Source organism: Zalophus californianus, chromosome 13 (genome assembly GCF_009762305.2).
Source record: "Zalophus californianus isolate mZalCal1 chromosome 13, mZalCal1.pri.v2, whole genome shotgun sequence".
Classification (NCBI taxonomy): domain Eukaryota; kingdom Metazoa; phylum Chordata; class Mammalia; order Carnivora; family Otariidae; genus Zalophus; species Zalophus californianus.
The window spans coordinates 51907266-51926780 of NC_045607.1; the positions used below are offsets into that span (position 1 = coordinate 51907266).

At 33.7% G+C, this 19515-nt stretch overlaps 1 protein-coding gene across 5 annotated transcripts in view; it reads right to left on the reverse strand.

Moving 5' to 3' along the window:
- Positions 1-19515, reverse strand: part of CNTLN (centlein) — a 297557-nt gene that overhangs the window by 175342 nt on the left and 102700 nt on the right. For all 5 annotated transcript variants that reach the window (XM_027616502.2, XM_027616503.2, XM_027616501.2 and 2 more), the window contains exons 4-6: positions 16223-16357; positions 15440-15619; positions 1967-2100 (exon numbers count right to left, since the gene is read on the reverse strand). In XM_027616502.2, the coding sequence (XP_027472303.2) occupies positions 1967-2100; positions 15440-15619; positions 16223-16357 (449 nt within the window). The remainder of the gene's footprint in view (positions 1-1966; positions 2101-15439; positions 15620-16222; positions 16358-19515) is intronic.

Below are 19515 nucleotides of genomic sequence, written 5' to 3' on the forward strand. Positions count from 1 at the left end.
TATCACCCTATAATGAGGGTTTGAGTCATGTTCTTCTGCTCCATACTTCCAACTCTGCACTATTTTCTTCTCCTATATGAGTCCTTATAATAAAGCTCTTAAAATTTACACATGGTCCATTATTTTACTATTGTGTAAGCAAATGTCCATCTGTGGATATTATTGCCTTATTTACTGTAGCTTATAGCTCTTGTAATACACGAAATTCAAGTACACAAAGGGGAAAATATACTAGAAAACATAATTATTCAAATGCCATGAACTTAACACTGCAATGCATCCTAGAATAATCCCATGTTCCATCCAAATCATACCCTAAAAGAGATAGGTCATCATTGGAATATTTTGTGCAGTTATAGGTGCTATATTTTAAGAAAAATATTGATGATATAGATACTGATGATATGGAATGCATTCAGAAATGCAACTGAAACTAGTATAACATCTATGAAATATATACATGAAAAGTTATGAGAAATAAGAGTAGTCAATTAATGAAAAGATAAAGTTATGGGTAAAAATATTATTTGAAGATTATTTGAAAATAATCTTCTCTTATTTGAAGATCTATGGTACAGAATAGAGATTAGATTGTTCCTGAGAGTCTCTAGATAAGGATTCAAGATAAATGGGTGGATATTATAAAAAAGCAAATTTCAACTCAATATCTGAAACAATGTTCAAATTTAAACGATATACAGTGAAAAGAACAGCCTTGAAAAGTACCTCAACTTATAAACCAAAAGTATCAAACAAATACTAAAAGGCATATTATCTTACTGAGAAGAAGACAGGAATAAATGATAATTTTAAGGTTTCTTATAAATGTATGATTCTATAACTATTTAAAATTACTTTTCTGACTTTATCGAATTTTAGTCTTAAAAAATAATCATACCATGAATAGATAAGCCAACCAGTCAATCATCCTTAATTTTATACTTTTCCTCAACCCTATGATAAGATGATTTTTAAATTGTGATACAGTGAAGTTTTGCTTAGGTAATAAATTAATATATATACATTAACTGCTACCTAACCAAAACTCCTGCCCTGACATATCTATAGCTCTTACAATGTACTAAATATATATAAAGATATATAAATATGTACTGAATACAGACATATACAAAAATACATACATATCAAGTTTTAACCACACAATTATTATTGAATATAATACAAATACATAGAATTTATATATTACATATATAAATATCTCACGTTTGTGTGTGTATATAAACATATAATAGTACAACCAGAAAATGAAATTGTGCTTATAGAAGTATATGATAAACTTTGATTGTATTATTTATTTTAACTAGTTTAAATAAAAAATGCACATACATACATACATACGTGTATCTGTATGTATGTGTACACAGATAATATATGCATGCATATACATTTATATATTTATGATTTATTTTAATACCTTTTTCTGATACAAGTAACTGAAGTAAGTTATTAGGTAGTATAAATTATTTCAAAACACTTAAAAACAACTTTTTCAAGTAATTCTACTTTGTGAGTAGTGCTACAAATTGACCATTTTGGTATCGAAAGAATATCTCACAAACCAAACTATTTAGAACATAATAAAATAAAAAGTCAAAACTGGATTTCTCATACATTGCCTATTAGAAGAATAATGAATATTATATAACACCTGGCTGGGAATTTTTTAGAAGGAAACAATGAGTGAATGCACTGTCCTTGTTAAAAATGTAGACAAGACTACTCTTTCAGAATGCTCTTCCCAATCCTGTGAAACCCCTGATTCTCTTAGTTAACTATTCTCAGTTTGGTATACGTAATTCCAGATAGTTTCAATACACAAACATATGTCCTCATAGAAGACATACTGTTGTCATTTTAGAGTGCTAATAATAAACATATATGTCGCCATTCTGAATAACTAATGACTTTACTATAATGTTAAATTTAAAAAATTGAATATACTTGCCTGACAAGGGTAATATCCATATCCTTTTGTTTAAGTTCAGTCTGTTTATTATCCAACTGTAACGATACAGCATTATATTTACTCTCTGATACTTCAATTTCTTTCCTTGCTTCGATTAAACTGTCTTCAAAGGCCTAAAATCAGAGGACATATATCACAATCAAATATAAGTATCAAATAAATAAATGTAAATGAATTATATTTAACTAATCTACAAAAGGAGAGTAAAAAATTGGTAGTGTTTTTAATTTTTTGTTTTCACTTAAATAAAAAAATTTTAGTACAAAACAGTAACTTTAATACCAGTCACAGTTTACTTTTTTTAGAAAATGAACAAGTATCATAGCTTCCTGGTAAAAAAGCTAAGAATTTGAAGCAATTAAATGTGAAAATCTATGTAGAAATGTACTTATTGAAATTACAATATAGAAATTATTGTACAATGAAAAAGCTATTAATTACATGAATAAAAAATGAGTTCATTTACTTAAATAGTAGTTGGGACAAACAGCAGATATTTCACCATTTCCTCTATTTTAAATGTATACACATAGCTACACTAGGGGAAGAAGGAACAACACTGCGATGTTGTCAAATATCAACATAATTTTATAATATTTGAAATTCAGATAATGCTCAGTTCCCCTGATTGTAATGAAATTTTTCCTCAAGTTTTTCAAAGTTGGCTTTTTCTTCCAGATAATTCTGTTTTTTTATTCATTTTAAAACTATTTCAAAATTAATGTTATTTTCTAAAGCTATATTTTCTCCAAAATATAAAACTAATTTTGATTATTTTCATAAAGTATTAAATAAATATAATATCTAAAAATAGAGTATACCCACATAAATGCTATACATTCATTATTTGCAGAAGTGAGCAGTAGGTTTTACATCAAGCAGTACTCTAGTCTAGCCATGATTTCATACTTCATATATTACCCTATAGTAGCTAGAGTAATATTTTGAAAATAAAAATATTGGCTTTCAGCTAAGAAAGCACTCCAAGTACTTCTCACTCCATTTCCTACACAGAGGAATGACAGGAAGAGAGAGAAGGAGGGCGCCTGAGTGGCTTAGTTGGTTAAGCAACTGACCCTTCATTTCAGCTCAGCTCATGATCTCAGGGTCATTGGATCCAGCCCCACATCCAACTCCACACTCACTGGAGAGTCTGCTTGAGATTCTCTCCTTCTCCTGTCCCTTTGCCCCTCCCCTCACTCATGCATGCACACTCGCGTGCACTCTCTCTCTCCCAAATAAATAAATAAATCTTAAAAAAAAAAAAAAAAGAAAGAGACGGGGGAAAAAAAGAGTACTGGCATGGATATGAGAAAGCTGAAACCCCTGTAAACTGTTGGGGACTATAAATGATATAACCCATATGGAGGGGTGGTTAATTGCTCAAAACATTAAAAATGCAACTACTAGGGGCACCTGAGTGGCTCAGTCCTCAGTTGGTTAGCCGTCTGATTTCGGCTCAGGTCATGATCTCAGGGTCCTGGGATCGACCCCCTTGTCAGGCCATACACTCAGCGGGGAGTCTGCTTGTTCCTCTCCCATGCCCCTCCCCCCTATTGTGCTCTCTCTCTCTCTCAAATAAATAAGATCTTTAAAGAAATTTTAAAAATAAAAATAAATAAATGTAACTACCATTATAATCCAGCAATTTCACTTCTTAGAGCAGAGTCTTGAAGAGATATTTGCACACCCATGTTCATACCAGCACTGTTCATAATAGCCTAGAGGTAGAACCACCTATATGTTGGATGAATAGATTAAAAATGGGGCCTATACATAAAACAGAAAACAACGAAGCTTTAAAAAGAAAGAAATCCTGTCACATGCTACAACATGGATGAACCTTGAGGAAACTATGCTAAATTAAATAAACCAGTCACTAAAGGACAATTACTATATGATTCCATTTATATGAGGCATCTAAAGTAGTCAAATTAATGGACACACAAAACTAGAATGGTGGCTACCAAGGGCTAGGTAAAAAGGGAATAAGGAATTAATTAAAGAGCAGAGACATGCAGTTTCTACAAGTCAAAGTCCTAGTATACCTTTCACAGCAATGTATATTTACTTGATACTACTGAACTATACATTTAAAAATTTTTATAGTGGTAAATTTTATGTGGTTTTTACCACAATTTTTTTTTAAAAGGAAGGAAATTTTGGGGTGCCAGGGTAGCATCTGACTCTTGATTTTGGCTCAGGTCATGATCTCAGGGTTGTGAGACTGAGCCCTGCGTCAGGCTCCGTGATGGGCTTGGAGCCTGCTTAAGATTCTCTCTCACCCTCTTCCTCTAGCCCTACCCCCCACTTGTGTGCTCTCTCTCTCCAAAAAATAAAATACATAAATAAATAAAAAGGAAGGAAATTTTGACATATGCAACACATGGATGGAACCTGAGACCACTGGGTAAAGCAAAATAAGCCAGCTTCAAAAACTAAAAATACTGTATGATTCCTTTTGTATGAGATATCTAGAGTAATCAAACTCATAAAAACAGAAAGAATGGTAGATGCCAGGGAGGGAAAATGACAGAGTTGTTTAATGAGTACAGATTCATGTTTGAAAGATGAAAAAGTTCTGGATACTGGCTGCACGGTAATGTGACTATACTTAACACTACTGAACTGTATACTTAAAAATGGTAAAGACTGGGATGGCTGGGGGGCTTGGTCGGTTAAGCATCTGCCTTCGGCTCAGGTCATGATCCCAGGGTCTTGGGATCAGGTTCAGCATCGGACTTCTTGCTCAGCAGGGAGCCTGCTTCTCCCTCTGCCTGCCACTCCCCCTGCTTGTGCGTGCTCTCTCTCTGACAAATAAATAAATAAAATCTTTTTTAAAAAATGGTAAAGATTGTAAATCTTATGTTATGTGTACTTTACCACAGTTAAAAAAAAAAAACCAACCTGACAGAGGTCACATTTAATCTGACCAAACTGTAAAGTAATCTGTATCCCAGGACATTGTCAAAAAAAATAGAAAAATCAGCTAGCAATTTCTAATGAGCAACAGCTGGGCGTGATACCAACAATGACAGACATTAATAGAGAGATCAAGAGAAGAGACAGTGAGAGAGATCTCTGCTAAAATCACTATGATCCCATGGTGAATGTGCAAATGTCCAAGTCTGGCTTTCTGAAAAGCAGGAGAAATGGACTTTAGTAAAATGGTCCAGCCAAACCACTAAAAAACAAATAAGCAGACATCCCTGAGGATAGGGTAGTAAGGAATCAGTATCCAAAACTGCTATCATATACAATTTTAAATGTCCATTTTCCAACAAAAAATTACAACATGCAAAAAAAGAGGAAAGGAAGCAGGCAATAGAAATAACTAAACAAAACCATTCTTTAAAATATACCCTATCATTAAAAAAAACAAAAAAAGATAAGATGACAAGGTCTCATCCAATAAAAAAAATGCCAATAAAGTGATATAAATTATTTTAAAACATCCAAATGGAAATGGAAATCCTGGTGTTAAAAAGCAAAATAAACAAAATGAAGAGCACCAAAAAATTCACTAGCGTAGCTGAATACTTAATACAAGATGACAAAAATAAGAAAAAACAAAGATAAATCAAGAAAAAAAGAATAACAAAAAAGTTAACAGCCCCAGAGAAATGTGGACACCACAAAATGCACCAACATAAGCATAATGGGACTACCAGAAGAACAGGCAAGAGAATAAAAATAGAAGAAAAATTCAAAGAAATAATGACTGAAAACTACCCAAAAATCCTGAAAAAATTAATCTAAACATCTGTGAAGCTCAACAATCACCAAGTATTGTATATGTATAAATCCACAAACAGACATACAGTAAAAATACTGAGAGCTGAAAACAAGAAAATCTTAGACACAAGAGAAAAACCACTCCTCGTTTTCAAGAGACCTCAATAAAATTAACTGACTTTTCTTCAGAAATAATAGATGCCAGAGACAGTGAGAAAACAATTCAAAGTCCTCAAAGAAACAAACGAACAAACAAAAACACCTGCCAACACAGAAACATATATACAGTAAAGCTATCATTTAAAACTAAAGGTGATGAGTGACATGAGGAAAATAATAGAGTACGCAGCTCCAAGCACTCTTGCCCTGGCAGAAATATCAAAAAGAAAGCAGAAACTCTCAGAACCAATGTTAGAAAAACTATGGAATGCATTCAAAGGTTTACAACAACCAAGCAAATAATGAGCTAAAAAATAAAAGCAAGTTAAAAATGGGACAAAAGTTTTATGGAGTTTTCACTTGCCCTTCCCCACACTGTCTCCAGAAAGCTAACCATTTCAAAGACTGAATCTTAAAGCAGTGATATTCTTAGAATGGCAGTAGCCCATATTCCCAGCTGGAGATGCTGGTTCCTGGTTTGGGAGGAAGCAGAACAGACTTTACAGTAAATTAATATGTGGGTCTATTCTAATTTATCTGAGGGCTACCTGAAGGAATGATGCAAAGTGAATGTGTCTATTTGATCTAACTGGGAACAAAGACTGGATAAATGGCTCAAAAATACCACAAGGTAAACTAACAAACCACAGATGTGTGGGACAAAAGATTATTGGTTGAGATATACAACAGAATGCCTCAGACATGGGAGCAAAAGCCTTGGGAGATTCTTGGGGACATTAGGACTTTCAAAAATACCTACTGATTTGGGAGAGTTTAGAAAGCCATAGAGAGGCTCAGAGAAAGATGCATGCTCAGAAAAGAGAAAAGAAGACCCGAAGTTTTACCCCTGGCTGAGCTCTGAGCTCAGGGCAAATATGGCTAATTATTGAAGGAGTGTCTTAGCACAGAGTCAATACAAAGACTGGGAGAGGGATTTGTTTTGTGTCTGTAGATGTATTTTTTTTTTTTTTTTGCTTCTTTGTGTTTTGTCTGTTTATTTTGGCTCCTGCCATTCAGGGATAACTGTGAGGCAATGTGAGGTGAACAAAAGCTAAAGGATAGAAACCTCAGTGACCTTATACAAGTGACCTTACACTCTAACAAATGTAGATTGGAAGATTATCTAAACAGACTACCACAGCCTCCAACAGTTAAAAAAGCAGCAAGGCTTCAGGAAGGGGTAGAATCTGACTTCCAGAGTTACCATATACGCATATGCCCAACTTCCAACAACAACAAAATATCACAAGGCCTACAAAAACAAAACAAAACAAAAAACAAGCCAACAAACAAAAACCAGGAAAGTATGGCCTAACCAAAGGAACATACAAATTAGCAGAAACCATTCCTGAGGAACCCCAGATATCAGATTTATAAGGCAAACACTTTAAAATAACTATCCTAAATATCCTTACAGTGCTGAAGAAAAACATGAAAAAAGTCTACAGGAAACCAGAAAAACAATGTATAAATCAAAAGAATATCAATTAAAGAGAAAGAAATTAGTAAAAGGAATCAAACAAATTCTGGAGCTAAAAAAGTACAATAACAAAAATGGATGATTTTCCAAGTATCCAACAACAGATGCAGAGTAGGAAGAACAAAGAATCAGCAAGCTAGAAGAAAAACATGTAAAATTATTGAAACTGAACACCAAAAAGAACATGAAGAAAAGTGAACAGACCCTATTTGAAAACTATGGGACACCATTAACTAGACCAACATATACATTATGGGAGTCCCAGAAAGACAAGAGACAGAAGAGGAAGCAGAAATAACATTTGAAGAAATAACAGCCATGACAGTCCCAATTTTGATGGAAGACATGCACCTACAAATCCAAAGGACTCAACAAACTCCCAAGAATGATCAACAGAAAGAGACTTACAAATTATTAACAACCTTTTGAAATATAGCCCCCGCAAAAAGAATCTTGAAAGTAAGAGTGACTTGTCACATAGAAGAGATCCTTAATGAGATTAATAACTAATTTCTCATCAGAAACCATGGAGGCTAGAAGGCAGTGGGATAACATATTTAAAGTGTTGAAAGTAAAGAAGTATCAACATACCCAGCAAAACTGTCCTTCAAAATTTAGACAGAATTAAGAGATTCAGTGGTAAACAAAAGGAACATACAAAGAGTGTTTATTAATAGGGGAGGCTGAGGGAGTTCATTAACAGATCTGCCCTACAGGAAATGCTAATGGGAGTCCTTCAGATTAAACTGAAAGGAAGTAAGATCGTAACTCAACGCCATATGAAGAAATAAAGACCCCAGTAAAGATAAATCCATAAGCCAGCATTATTATGCAATATTTGGTTTGTTACTCTACTTTTTATTTACCACATTTCAAAGACAAACATACAAAATTATACATCTATGTTAAAGGGCACACAATTTATTATGATGTAACTTGTGACAACAATAATGTAAAGTAGAGGGGAAGAGCAATATAGATGAGTTTTAGTATTGCTATTGTACAAGATGGCATAAATTCAAATTATATTATTTTAAGTTCATGATGACAAATGTAAATCCATGGTAACCACAAAGAAAATATATCAATAGAATATACACACAAAAAAATGAGAAGGGAAGTGCCACTATAACAAATCAACCAAATACAAAGGAAGACAGTAACTGAGGAAATGAGGGGAAAAAATACCATGAGGGAAAAAAATACCTATCAGACATACAGTGAATAAATAATAAAATGTCAGAAGTTAGTCCTTTCTAACTAGGAATTACTTTATATATACATGGATTTAACTCTCTAATCAAAAGGAAGATATTAACAGAATGGATAAAGAAAACATTATACTGGGGCACCTGGGTGGCTCAGTCAGTGAAGTGGCTGCCTTTGGCTCAGGTCATGATCCCAGAGTCCTGGGATAGAGCTCCACGTCAGGCTCCCTGCTCAGCAGGGAGCCTGCTTCTCCCTCTCCCTTTGCCTGCCTCTCTGCCTATTTGTGCTATCTGTCAAATAAATAAATAAATAAATCTTTAAAAAAATAAACTTTAAAAAATAAAATAAAAAAAGAAAACATTATACAACATGTTGATTAAAACAGACTCACTTTAAATAAGTCAGTCAGAAAAAGATAAACAACATATAATTTCACTTATATGTGGAATTGAAGAAACAAACAAATGAACAAAGAAAAAAGACACAAAAAAAACCCCAGATACTTGAATACAGAGAACAAACTGATAGTTACCAAACTGAGGTGGGGAGGGATGGGTGAAACAGATGAAGGACATTAAGGGTAGACATCATTATGAGCATTATGTATACAATTGCTAAATCACTATATTGTACCTCTGAAACTAGTATAACACTGTATGTTAATCATACTGGAGTTAAAATTTTTTTGAAAATATACTCACTTTAGATCCAAAGACAGAAATAGACTGAAAATGAAAGAATGGGAAAAGATAACTATGGAAATAATAAACAAAGAGAGCTGGAATAGCTATAATAATATTGGACAAAATATACTTTAAGTCAAAAATTGTTACAAAAAGCAAAAGGAGGACTTATATATTGATTGAAGAATCAATTCATCAAGAAGATATAACAAACCAAACAACACCGACCTTAAATATATAAAGTAAACAATTACAGAACTGAAAGGAGAAATAGACAGTTCTCTACAGTAATAGTTGGAGAATTCAATATTCCACTTTAAATAATGAATAGAACCTTTAAGCAGAAGGTCAACAAGGAGGAAGAGGGCTTAAACCACACTATAAACTAAGTAGCCCTAACAGATGTATATGGAACACACTACTCCAAAAGCGCCGAATATATATTTTTCTCAAGTACACATGGAACATCCTCCATATTTGACCATATGTTAGCCATAAAACAATTCTTAATCAATTTAAAAACATTCTAATTATACAAAGTATCTCTTCCAACCACAGTGAATTGCAGCTAAACTCAATAACAAGAAAATTTTTTAAAAATATGTGGAAATTAAATAATACACTCATAAACAACCAATAGGTCAAAGAAGAAATCACAAGAGTCAGAAAATATTCAGAAATGAATGAAAGCAAAACATAAATACTAATACTTACAGGATGCAGCAAAGGCAGTCCCCAGAGGGCTATAAATGCCAACATTAAAAAAGAAAACATATCTCAAATTAATCATCTAATTTTACACCTTGAAGAAACAGAAAACAAATATCAAAGCAAAACCAAACAGAAAAGAAGAAATAATAAAGATTAGTGTGGAAATTTTTTAAAAAGGGAACAGCAAAACAATAAAGAATAAGTTAAAGCAAAAGCTGACTCTCTGAAAATAGCAACAAAATGAACAAACCTTTAGTTAGAATAACAAAGAAAAAAGAGAAAGAGTGTAAATAACTAAAATCAAAAATCAAAGTGAAGACACTACTACAAACTATACAGAAATAAAAAGGATTATTAGAGAGTACTGTAAGCAATTTGATATCAATAAATTAGATGACAAGATGAAACTGACAAATTCTTAGAAACACACAAATCACCTAAACTAATTCAAGAACAAATAGAAAATCTCAACAGACCTATATTAACTGAAGAGGTTTAATCAGTTATCAAAACTACCCAACATAAAAAATTCAGATTGCTTCACTAGTGAATTCTACCAAACATTTTATTTTATTTTTTTTTATTTATTTGAGAGAAAGAGAGAGAAAGCATAGGGGGCAGAGGGAGAGGGAGAGAAGCAGACTCCCTGCTGAAAGCAGAGCCCAACACAGGGCTCAATCTCACAACCCTGAGGATCACAACCCAAGCCAAAATCAAGAGTTGGATGCTTAACTGACTAAGCTGCCCAGACACCCCTCTACCAAACATTTTAAAAGAATGAATACCAATTCTTCTTGAACTCTTCCAAAAAATATGAGAGGAGGAAACATTTTCTAATTCTTTCTACAAGGCCAGGTTTATCTTGGTACCAAAGCCAGATAAAGATAAAAATATCCCAGCAACATAAAGTTGATTTAATATCCAAATTCAAGTAAAATAACATACCATACCCATAGAATAAAATACAAAAACCACATGATCATTTCAATAGATATAAAAAAAAGCATTTGCCAAAATCCAAAATCCAAAACCCCTTCATGATAAAAACATTCAAAAACTAGGAATAGAGGGAAACTTCCTCAATCTGATAAAGTGTATCAACAAAACCTCAGAGCAAATATCATATTTAAGGGTGAAAGAGTAGATCCTTTCCCCATGAGATCAGGAACAAGACATAGATGTCTACTCTTTTTTTCTATTCAATTACATACTAGAGATTCTAGCCAGGGTAATGGGCAATAAAATGAAATAAAAGTCATCCAGATTGGAAAAGAAGAAGTAATACTAGCTCTATTTGTAGATGACATGATCTTACATACAGAAAGTCCTAAAGAATCAACCTTATTGAACAAGGCTGCAGGATATAAAATCACTATATAAAAATTAATTATATACCTATACATTAGGAAATGAAGAAACAATTCCACTTAGAATAGAGTAAAAATTAAATATTTAGGAATAATATGTACCTGAGCACTGGGTGTTACACACAACTGATCAATTACTGAACACTACATCAGAAACTAATGATGTACTGTATGTTGGCTAATTGAATTTAAATTAAAAAAAAAAAAGAAATGAATTCCATTAAAAAAAAGGAATAATACATCCCCAAAGAAGTGCAAATACTTCTGGAAAGCAGTGCATGATACTCTGAAAACCACAAAACATTACTGAAAGAAATTAAAGTAGACCTAAAAAAAATGAAACAACTCGTGTTGATGGAGTAGAAGTTACAATACTGCTAAGATAGTGATATTTGCCAAATCGATCTTCTGATTCAATGCAATCTCTATTAAAATAAACCCAACTTGCTTTTTTTGTAAGAAATGGAAAAGATGATTCTAAAATTCATATGGAAATGCAAGAGACCAAAATAGCCTATTTTGAAAAAAAAAAAGAATAAAAAATCTGGATGATACACATATCCCAATTTCAAAATCTATTACAAATCTACAATAATCAACAGTGTGGCACAGACATGAGGATAAATGTATAAATCAAATGGACAGAAGAGAGGTCCAGAATAAACCCTTATATTTACAGTCCACTGATACTCAATAAACATGCCAAGGCAGTAGCAGTGGGGTGGGGGGAAGAATAGTCTGTTTCAACAAATGGTATTTGAACAACTGAATAACATGTGCAAAAGAATGAAGTTCGATTCCCATCAAACACCATATTAAAAAGTTAACTCAAATGGATCAAAGAATTAAATACAAGATATAAAACTATAAAACTCTTGGAAGAACTCTTCTAGAAGAAAACATAGGTGTCCATCTTCTTGATCTTTGGTTAGGCAATGGTTTCTCAGATATGACACCAAAAGCATGGGTAACAAAAGAAAGATAAATTGTCAAAATTTAGAAGGATAAATTATCAAAATTTAAAACTTTTATGCTTCAAAAACACCATTAATAAAGTAAAAACAACTCCAAGAATTGAAGAAAATAGTTTCAAATTATACAGCTGAAAAGAGACTTGTATCCAGAAGTTTATGTAAAGGGAATGAAATATGCATTTCTTAAAAAATAGACAAATAGCCAGTAGCATATGAAACGAGGCTCAACATCATTAGCCATCAGGGAAAGGCAAATCAAAACCACAATGAGACACCACTTCACATCCACAAAAACAAAGCGAAAAGGGAGACAATAACAAGTGTTGATGAGAACAAAATGAAATCAGAACCCCCACATACTGCTGTTTACAATGTAAAGTGGTACAGCTGCTTTTCAAAACAGTCTGACAGTTCCTCAAAAGCTTAAAAAGTTACCATGTGACCCAGTAATCTCAATCCTTGGCATGTACCTAAAAGAAATAAAAATATATGTATGTGTACATGAAATCTTGTACACAAATGGTCATAGCAACATCACTAAAGACACAAATGTCCATCCACTGGAGATAAATAAATAAAATGTAGGATAGCTATGTAATGGAATATTATTCAACAATAAAAAGGAACATAGTACTGATACACGCTACAACATGGATAAACACTGAAAACATTATTCTAAGTAGAAGAAGTCAGTCACAAAAGACCATATACTATGATTTTATTTATATGAAATGTTTAGAATAGACAAATCTATAGAAAAAGAAAGCAGATTACTGGTTATCAAGAGATGCAGGGTGAAGGGGTAAATGCAGAGTGATTGCTAAAGGTTACAGGGTTTTTTTTTCAAATAATGAAAATGTTCTAAAAGTAATTGTAGTAATTGTACAACTCTGCATAAACTAAAAACTAGTGCACTTGGACTGTGAATTTTAAATGGATTAAATGTGAATTATATGCCAGTTAATATTTTATAAAGGACAGAAAGATGCAAAGTTTTCTTAATAATGTAGAAAAATCAAGAAAATGTACATTTTAGAATTAATAAGATAATTAGAAAAAATTATTGAAAAGGTTAGATAAATCAGTAACAATCCTGCCTTCCAGAAATCATTGAAATATTACTTACCATTATACAATCTTTTTTACAATAATATTAGTAGCTAGGAATAAATCTAGTAACAGTGGACAATGCCATTTTAAGAAAATTACAAAATCTTATTCCACATACATGAAGAGTAGGGTCACAATTCTCCCAAGATTAATTCATAAACTAAGTGTGGTTCCAATCTACTTTTTAACAGAATTTTTCAGTAAAACTAATAAAATGGTTCCTTTTAAGATTTATTTATTTGAGAGAGAGAAGGAGAGAGAGATAGAAAGACAGAGAGAATGTGCATGAATGTGAGGGGAGGGAGAGAGGGAGAGAGAGAATCTCCAGCAGACTCCTTGCTGAGTGCAGAGCACCTTGCGGGACTCAATCTCAAACCCTGAGCCAAAACTAAGAACTCAACCAACTGAGCCACCCAGGTGCCCCAGTAACAAAATAGTTCTTAAATATTATAAGATAGTGAAGAAGCACATATAGGGTTCATGACTTACAAAAATAAGAAAAAGCAGACAAAACTACAATACCTAAAACCATGAAAATAATAAGATGTCCAGAAACAAACCTATACACACATGAACACGTTGAGATGTGAGAGAGATTGCATCACAAATCAATAAACTATTGAATAAATGGTGTGAAACAATATACCCCAAAATAAATTCTAAGCAGATTACAGACTTTGGAATAGGGAAAACTTTAGCATATAAGATTCCTAATGCAACACTGGAGAATAATAACACATACTCTTTCTAGATCCACAAACTTTTCAAAATCCAATTCACCTTACTTGAGATTCATGGAACAGAAAGTACTTGTAATATATAAAACAAAGTATTACTACCCAGAATAAATAAAAAATGTCTACAAATTAATAAGACATACTCCCCAATTAAAAAAAAAAGTCATAGAACAAAAATCACAGAAAATCACATAATGAACAGTCATCAGTGATATGAAAAGTATCATCAAATACTCATATACCTATGAATTAACATAAGGAAGTACCATTCACACTTATCACACTACCAAACTGCTTAAAGGTTGCAGGGAAGCAGAAACTGACATAAAAGTTGAGAAAACAAATGCACCAGAATTCAAATCTCCCAATGGCTCAGTTGTTCCCTGATGATACACTAAAAGATTTAATGTATTTCCTTAAATATGTGAAATGAAATGAGTCACACACTCAGAAATACATATCCCTTCACCTCTGAAATGATCATACACACATACACATATATCCATACTTAGTACATTTTAATAGCTATATATATATATACATGTGTGTACTTATGTTATATATTCTTTTTATGTGTGCATACATAGAGGCACTATCATATTTACTAGCACGAAAATTTGTTTCTGGCCTTTTCAACAAAGTCTATGGTAAAAAAGAAACCCGAAATTCAATGGAAAAAAAATTTAGCAAAAACATTCTCAAGACAAAGAGAAAGCCACCAAAAAAGTATTACTTTGAAAAATACTGATGGACATAGTATAAAGATTGATTGTACCTTTTATTTTCTACAAAAATAAAATCTTACTATGAATAAGGCCCTCTTACGCCAAAGAAAAGCACCATCTTCAAAACACATGAGTATTTTTCAATTACTTTGTGCTTTCTTCACATTTTATTTTTTAAAAGACCTGGAAAATACATTCTTAAAACTCTACTGTAATGAATTCTAGCTATATTTATAAATTTAAGCTCTAACTGAAAAATGTCAAACCTCATGATTTTAAATATGTTTTTTCAAAACATTTTTCATTTCAAAATGCTATAGCCTTTATTTTTTAATGATTACATTTTAGATAACTATTTGAAGTCAGTTTCCTGCTTTGCAACATCAATTTTTAAAAAGCTGTGGGTCGTTAAGTGAAAGAATATAAATTAATGCTGGTCCCCACTGGTGGATTTGAATATGTAACTTGTTATTTAAAGAAAACCACATGTAATAAACTTCCTATAAGAAGTTAGATCCAAAATAACAGCATTATTCTCATTCTCTACACTCTCACTGCATACTTTTATTTTTGCATCAATGCTATGTTTTTCTTTTCTCCAATGTGCTTCTTGCTTCCTCAGTTTCTCCAGGTCATTTAGCAGGTCAGCGCAGCGGGTACTTAATTTCTCATTTTCCTCCTCCAGATTTTTTATAACCAGTCTGTTTTGCTCTTCCTTATTCTGTACACACTCCTTAGTGTCCTGTAGAACAGTACCACAAGGGCCGATAAACAAAACAACAACAACAAAAAAGGTGAGAACTAATCAGCAAATATAAACTGTACAGTTTTACCCTCACAGCAGCTTCTTCTATATTTGATGGCCAAGGTCACCTGTATACTTTTATTGGCCTCTTTTCATGCAGGTGGATGGGTCATATTTTTTCACTGGATGACAGCTTTGATGAGTACACATTTGCAAAGAGCCCATTAATTGATCAAGCTGCCTTTGATGCTGTCCCCAGCTATTTTTGAGACCCACACAGACATATCCTCCCAGACCTGGGTTTTATCAATTAATAATGCCAGTCCCATCAGAATCTAATTACAAGAAGCCACATATTCACACTCCTACTTTCTTAGCTCCATTTCCATCATTAACTATTTATCTGAAAGTTATAAAGCTTGGAGTCTTATCTTTAAAGCATCTTTCTCAGTTTTTGCATGTGAGAAAACTGCATGGTACAGCAGGGCCTAGGGCAATTTTTCCTCCAAGCTTGTCACTTTCTGTGCCACAGAGGCTGACAAAGCTTAAAGTAGGACTTCAAAGCAACAGTGCTGTAAAACTATGTACAAGCCAACACACCTTAACTTCTTGACTTTTATCTTTAAATTTCTTCTGCAAGTTGCTGAATTCTTTCCTTAAGAAAGCATTTTCTTCATCAACTGCAATCTTCCGTTTTACAAGGTCATTTATTTCTATTTGTAGTCCTGTTTCTCTCTATGGAAAAAAAAATCACAATTATTGGTAAGCTGGATTTCTAAGAAAAAATTATTTTATTTAAAAAGTTCCACCTTTTGATTGATAATATTAGGATTAACTAGCTTTCATAATAATGTCTATTATCACAATTCTCACTTCTGGTGACATGCCCATCAATTTTCAAGTAAACGGTGCAAGTATGGTATCTGTTTATTAGTTTAAGATGAAGAACACATAAAAACTGGATGCCAAATATTAAGCCACATTCAGAAAGCAAACTTTTGGGATTTAGGTGCATAACAGAAGAAAACCAGAATTTTATAAAATATTCCAATCAAAGAAAATGTGTATGTAGCTAAGATAAGAATTACCCTCTTATTTGAGTATCATTTGGAAGAAAACATTTTTTAGAGAAACAATTATAGTTTTGTGAAGGCATACATAATTTTCAAGACTGGAAAATGGCAAGTTAGTTTTGGTATGAAAGATATCTTGCTGTGTAGAAAACATATTCAGGATATTAAAACTGCCATAGTTTTTTATTTATTTTTATTTATTTGACAGAGAGAGAGAGAGAGACAGCGAGAGAGGGAACACAAGCAGGGGGAGAGGGAGAAGCAGGTTTCCCACCCAGTAGGGAGCCCAATACGGGGCTTGATCCCAGGACCCTGGGATCATGACCTGAGCTGAAGGCAGATGCTTAACAACTGAGCCACCCAGGCAGCCTCAAAATTGCCAGTTTTCAACTGAATGTTTTTTTCACCTGCCAGAGATACCTAAACAATACCTAATTACAGGACATGTCCATGACTCAATTCGTAGTTTCACTCTTATCCCTACAGCTCTTATCTCAGAAAATTTACCCCTTCTTGGCTTCTGGTCTCATGTCTGAGAGTCTTACTAATTCTAATTCAGTCCTGACTCTCTCCCAATCACCAATGCCACATTTCCAACTTTCAATATAATACCTCCACTTGGATTATCTGCTGGAACTTGAAACTAACATGCCAAAACTGAAATCCATATCCTGATACTATCTCTTTCCAAACTTCAACTTTTGTCAACCCAACTTTTGTTCATTTTTTTCAACTGATATTTATTAAGCACCCATTACACGCTTACAAGCTTTTTGAAAGCATCCAGGTCATTCTTAACAGCACCCTTCCCCAAAGCCCTATCTTCCTGTCAACCAAGAAGACACATCAAGTTATAACATACTGTTGTGTTATTAAGTAGGATGCTTAATAGAAAACCCTGACCTTCATTCCATCTCTGAGCTATCAGTGATGTTCATTTGATTCTTAAATATCAATTTATTTTGTACTCCCATACCTACTCCTTATTAAACATGCTGCACATGACTTGAGGAGGAGCTTCAAGAATAGGATGCAAAACAACGTGAGTTTCAGGAATAAAGTGAGAGTATCTACTATATTCTAATTTTTTAAGCTATAATGTTAATTGTTTATTTTACTTGACTTCTAATTAAAAATATTTTAGGAGCACCTGGGTGGCTCAGTTGGTTAAGGGTCCCACTCTTGATTTCAGCTCAGGTCATGATCTCAGGGTGGTGAGATCAAGCCCCACATCAATGCTGGGTGTAGAGTCTGCTTAAGATTCTCTCTCTCCCAGATATTTGCAAATGACATACCAGATAAAGGGCTAGTATCCAAAATCTATAAAGAACTTATCAAACTGAACACCCAAAGAACAAATAATCCAATCAAGAAATGGGCAGAAGACATGAACAGACATTTTTCCAAAGAAGACATCCAAATGGCCAACAGACACATGAAAAAGTGCTCAACATCGCTCGGCATCAGGGAAATCCAAATCAAAACCTCAACGAGATACCACCTCACACCAGTCAGAAGGGCTAAAATTAACAAGTCAGGAAAAGACAGGTGTTGGCGAGGATGTGGAGTAAGGGGAACCCTCCTACACTGTTGGTAGGAATGCAAGCTGGTGCAGCCATTCTGGAAAACAGTATGGAGGTTCCCCCAAAAGTTGAAAATAGAGCTACCCTACGACCCAGCAATTGCACTACTGGGTATTTACCCCAAGGATACAAATGTAGTGATCCAAAGGGGTACATGCACCCCGATGTTTATAGCAGCAATGTCCACAACAGCCAAACTATGGAAAGAGCCAAGATGTCCATCAACAGATGAATGGATAAAAAAGATGTGGTGTGTGTATATATATATATATATATATATATATATATATATATATATAATGGAATATTATGCAGCCATCAAAAAAACCCTGAAATCTTGCCATTTGCAACAACGTGGATGGAACTAAAGGGTATTATGCTAAGCGAAATAAGTCAATCAGAGAAAGACAGGTATCATATGATCTCACTGATATGAGGAGTTCTTAATCTCAGGAAACAAACTGAGGGCTGCTGGAGCGGTGGGGGGTGGGAGGGATGGGGTGGCTGGGTGATAGACATTGGGGAGGGCATGTGCTATGGGAGCGCTGTGAATTGTGTAAGACTGTTGAATCACAGACCTGTACCTCTGAAACAAATAATACATTATATGTTAAAAAAAAAAAAAGATAGTAGGAAGGGAAAAATGAAGGGGGCGGGAATTGGAGGGGAAGATGAATCATGAGAGACTATGGACTCTGAGAAACAAACTGAGGCTTCTAGAGGGGAGGGGGGTGGGGGCATGGGTTAACCCGGTGATGGGTATTAAAGAGGGCATGTATTGAATGGAGCAGTGGGTGTTATATGCAAACAATGAATCATGGAACACTACATTAAAAACTAATGATGTAATATATAGTGATTAACATGACACAATGAAATAAAATTTAAAAAAAAATTCTCTCTCTCCCTCTCCCTCTGCACCACCCCCATTGCCGCTGCTCACATGCACATGTTCTCTCTCTTAAAAAAAAAAACCTTAAATACTGAACACATACAAAAATACCATGTGATAAATATGTAAGGTACAAAGAACTATTCTGTTTTGTATCCATAACCACCTAATTAAGAAACACAACTTTACCATTATCTTTAAGTCCTCTGTAGGTCCCCTGATCCTTACAACACTTCCATGTCCTCCAGAGCAAGGCACTATCCTACAACTTTGGTTCTTAGCCTTCTCTCATCTATGTCTTCAAACTATAAAGAAATAGTCCGAAGACGTACATATCCCTATTTG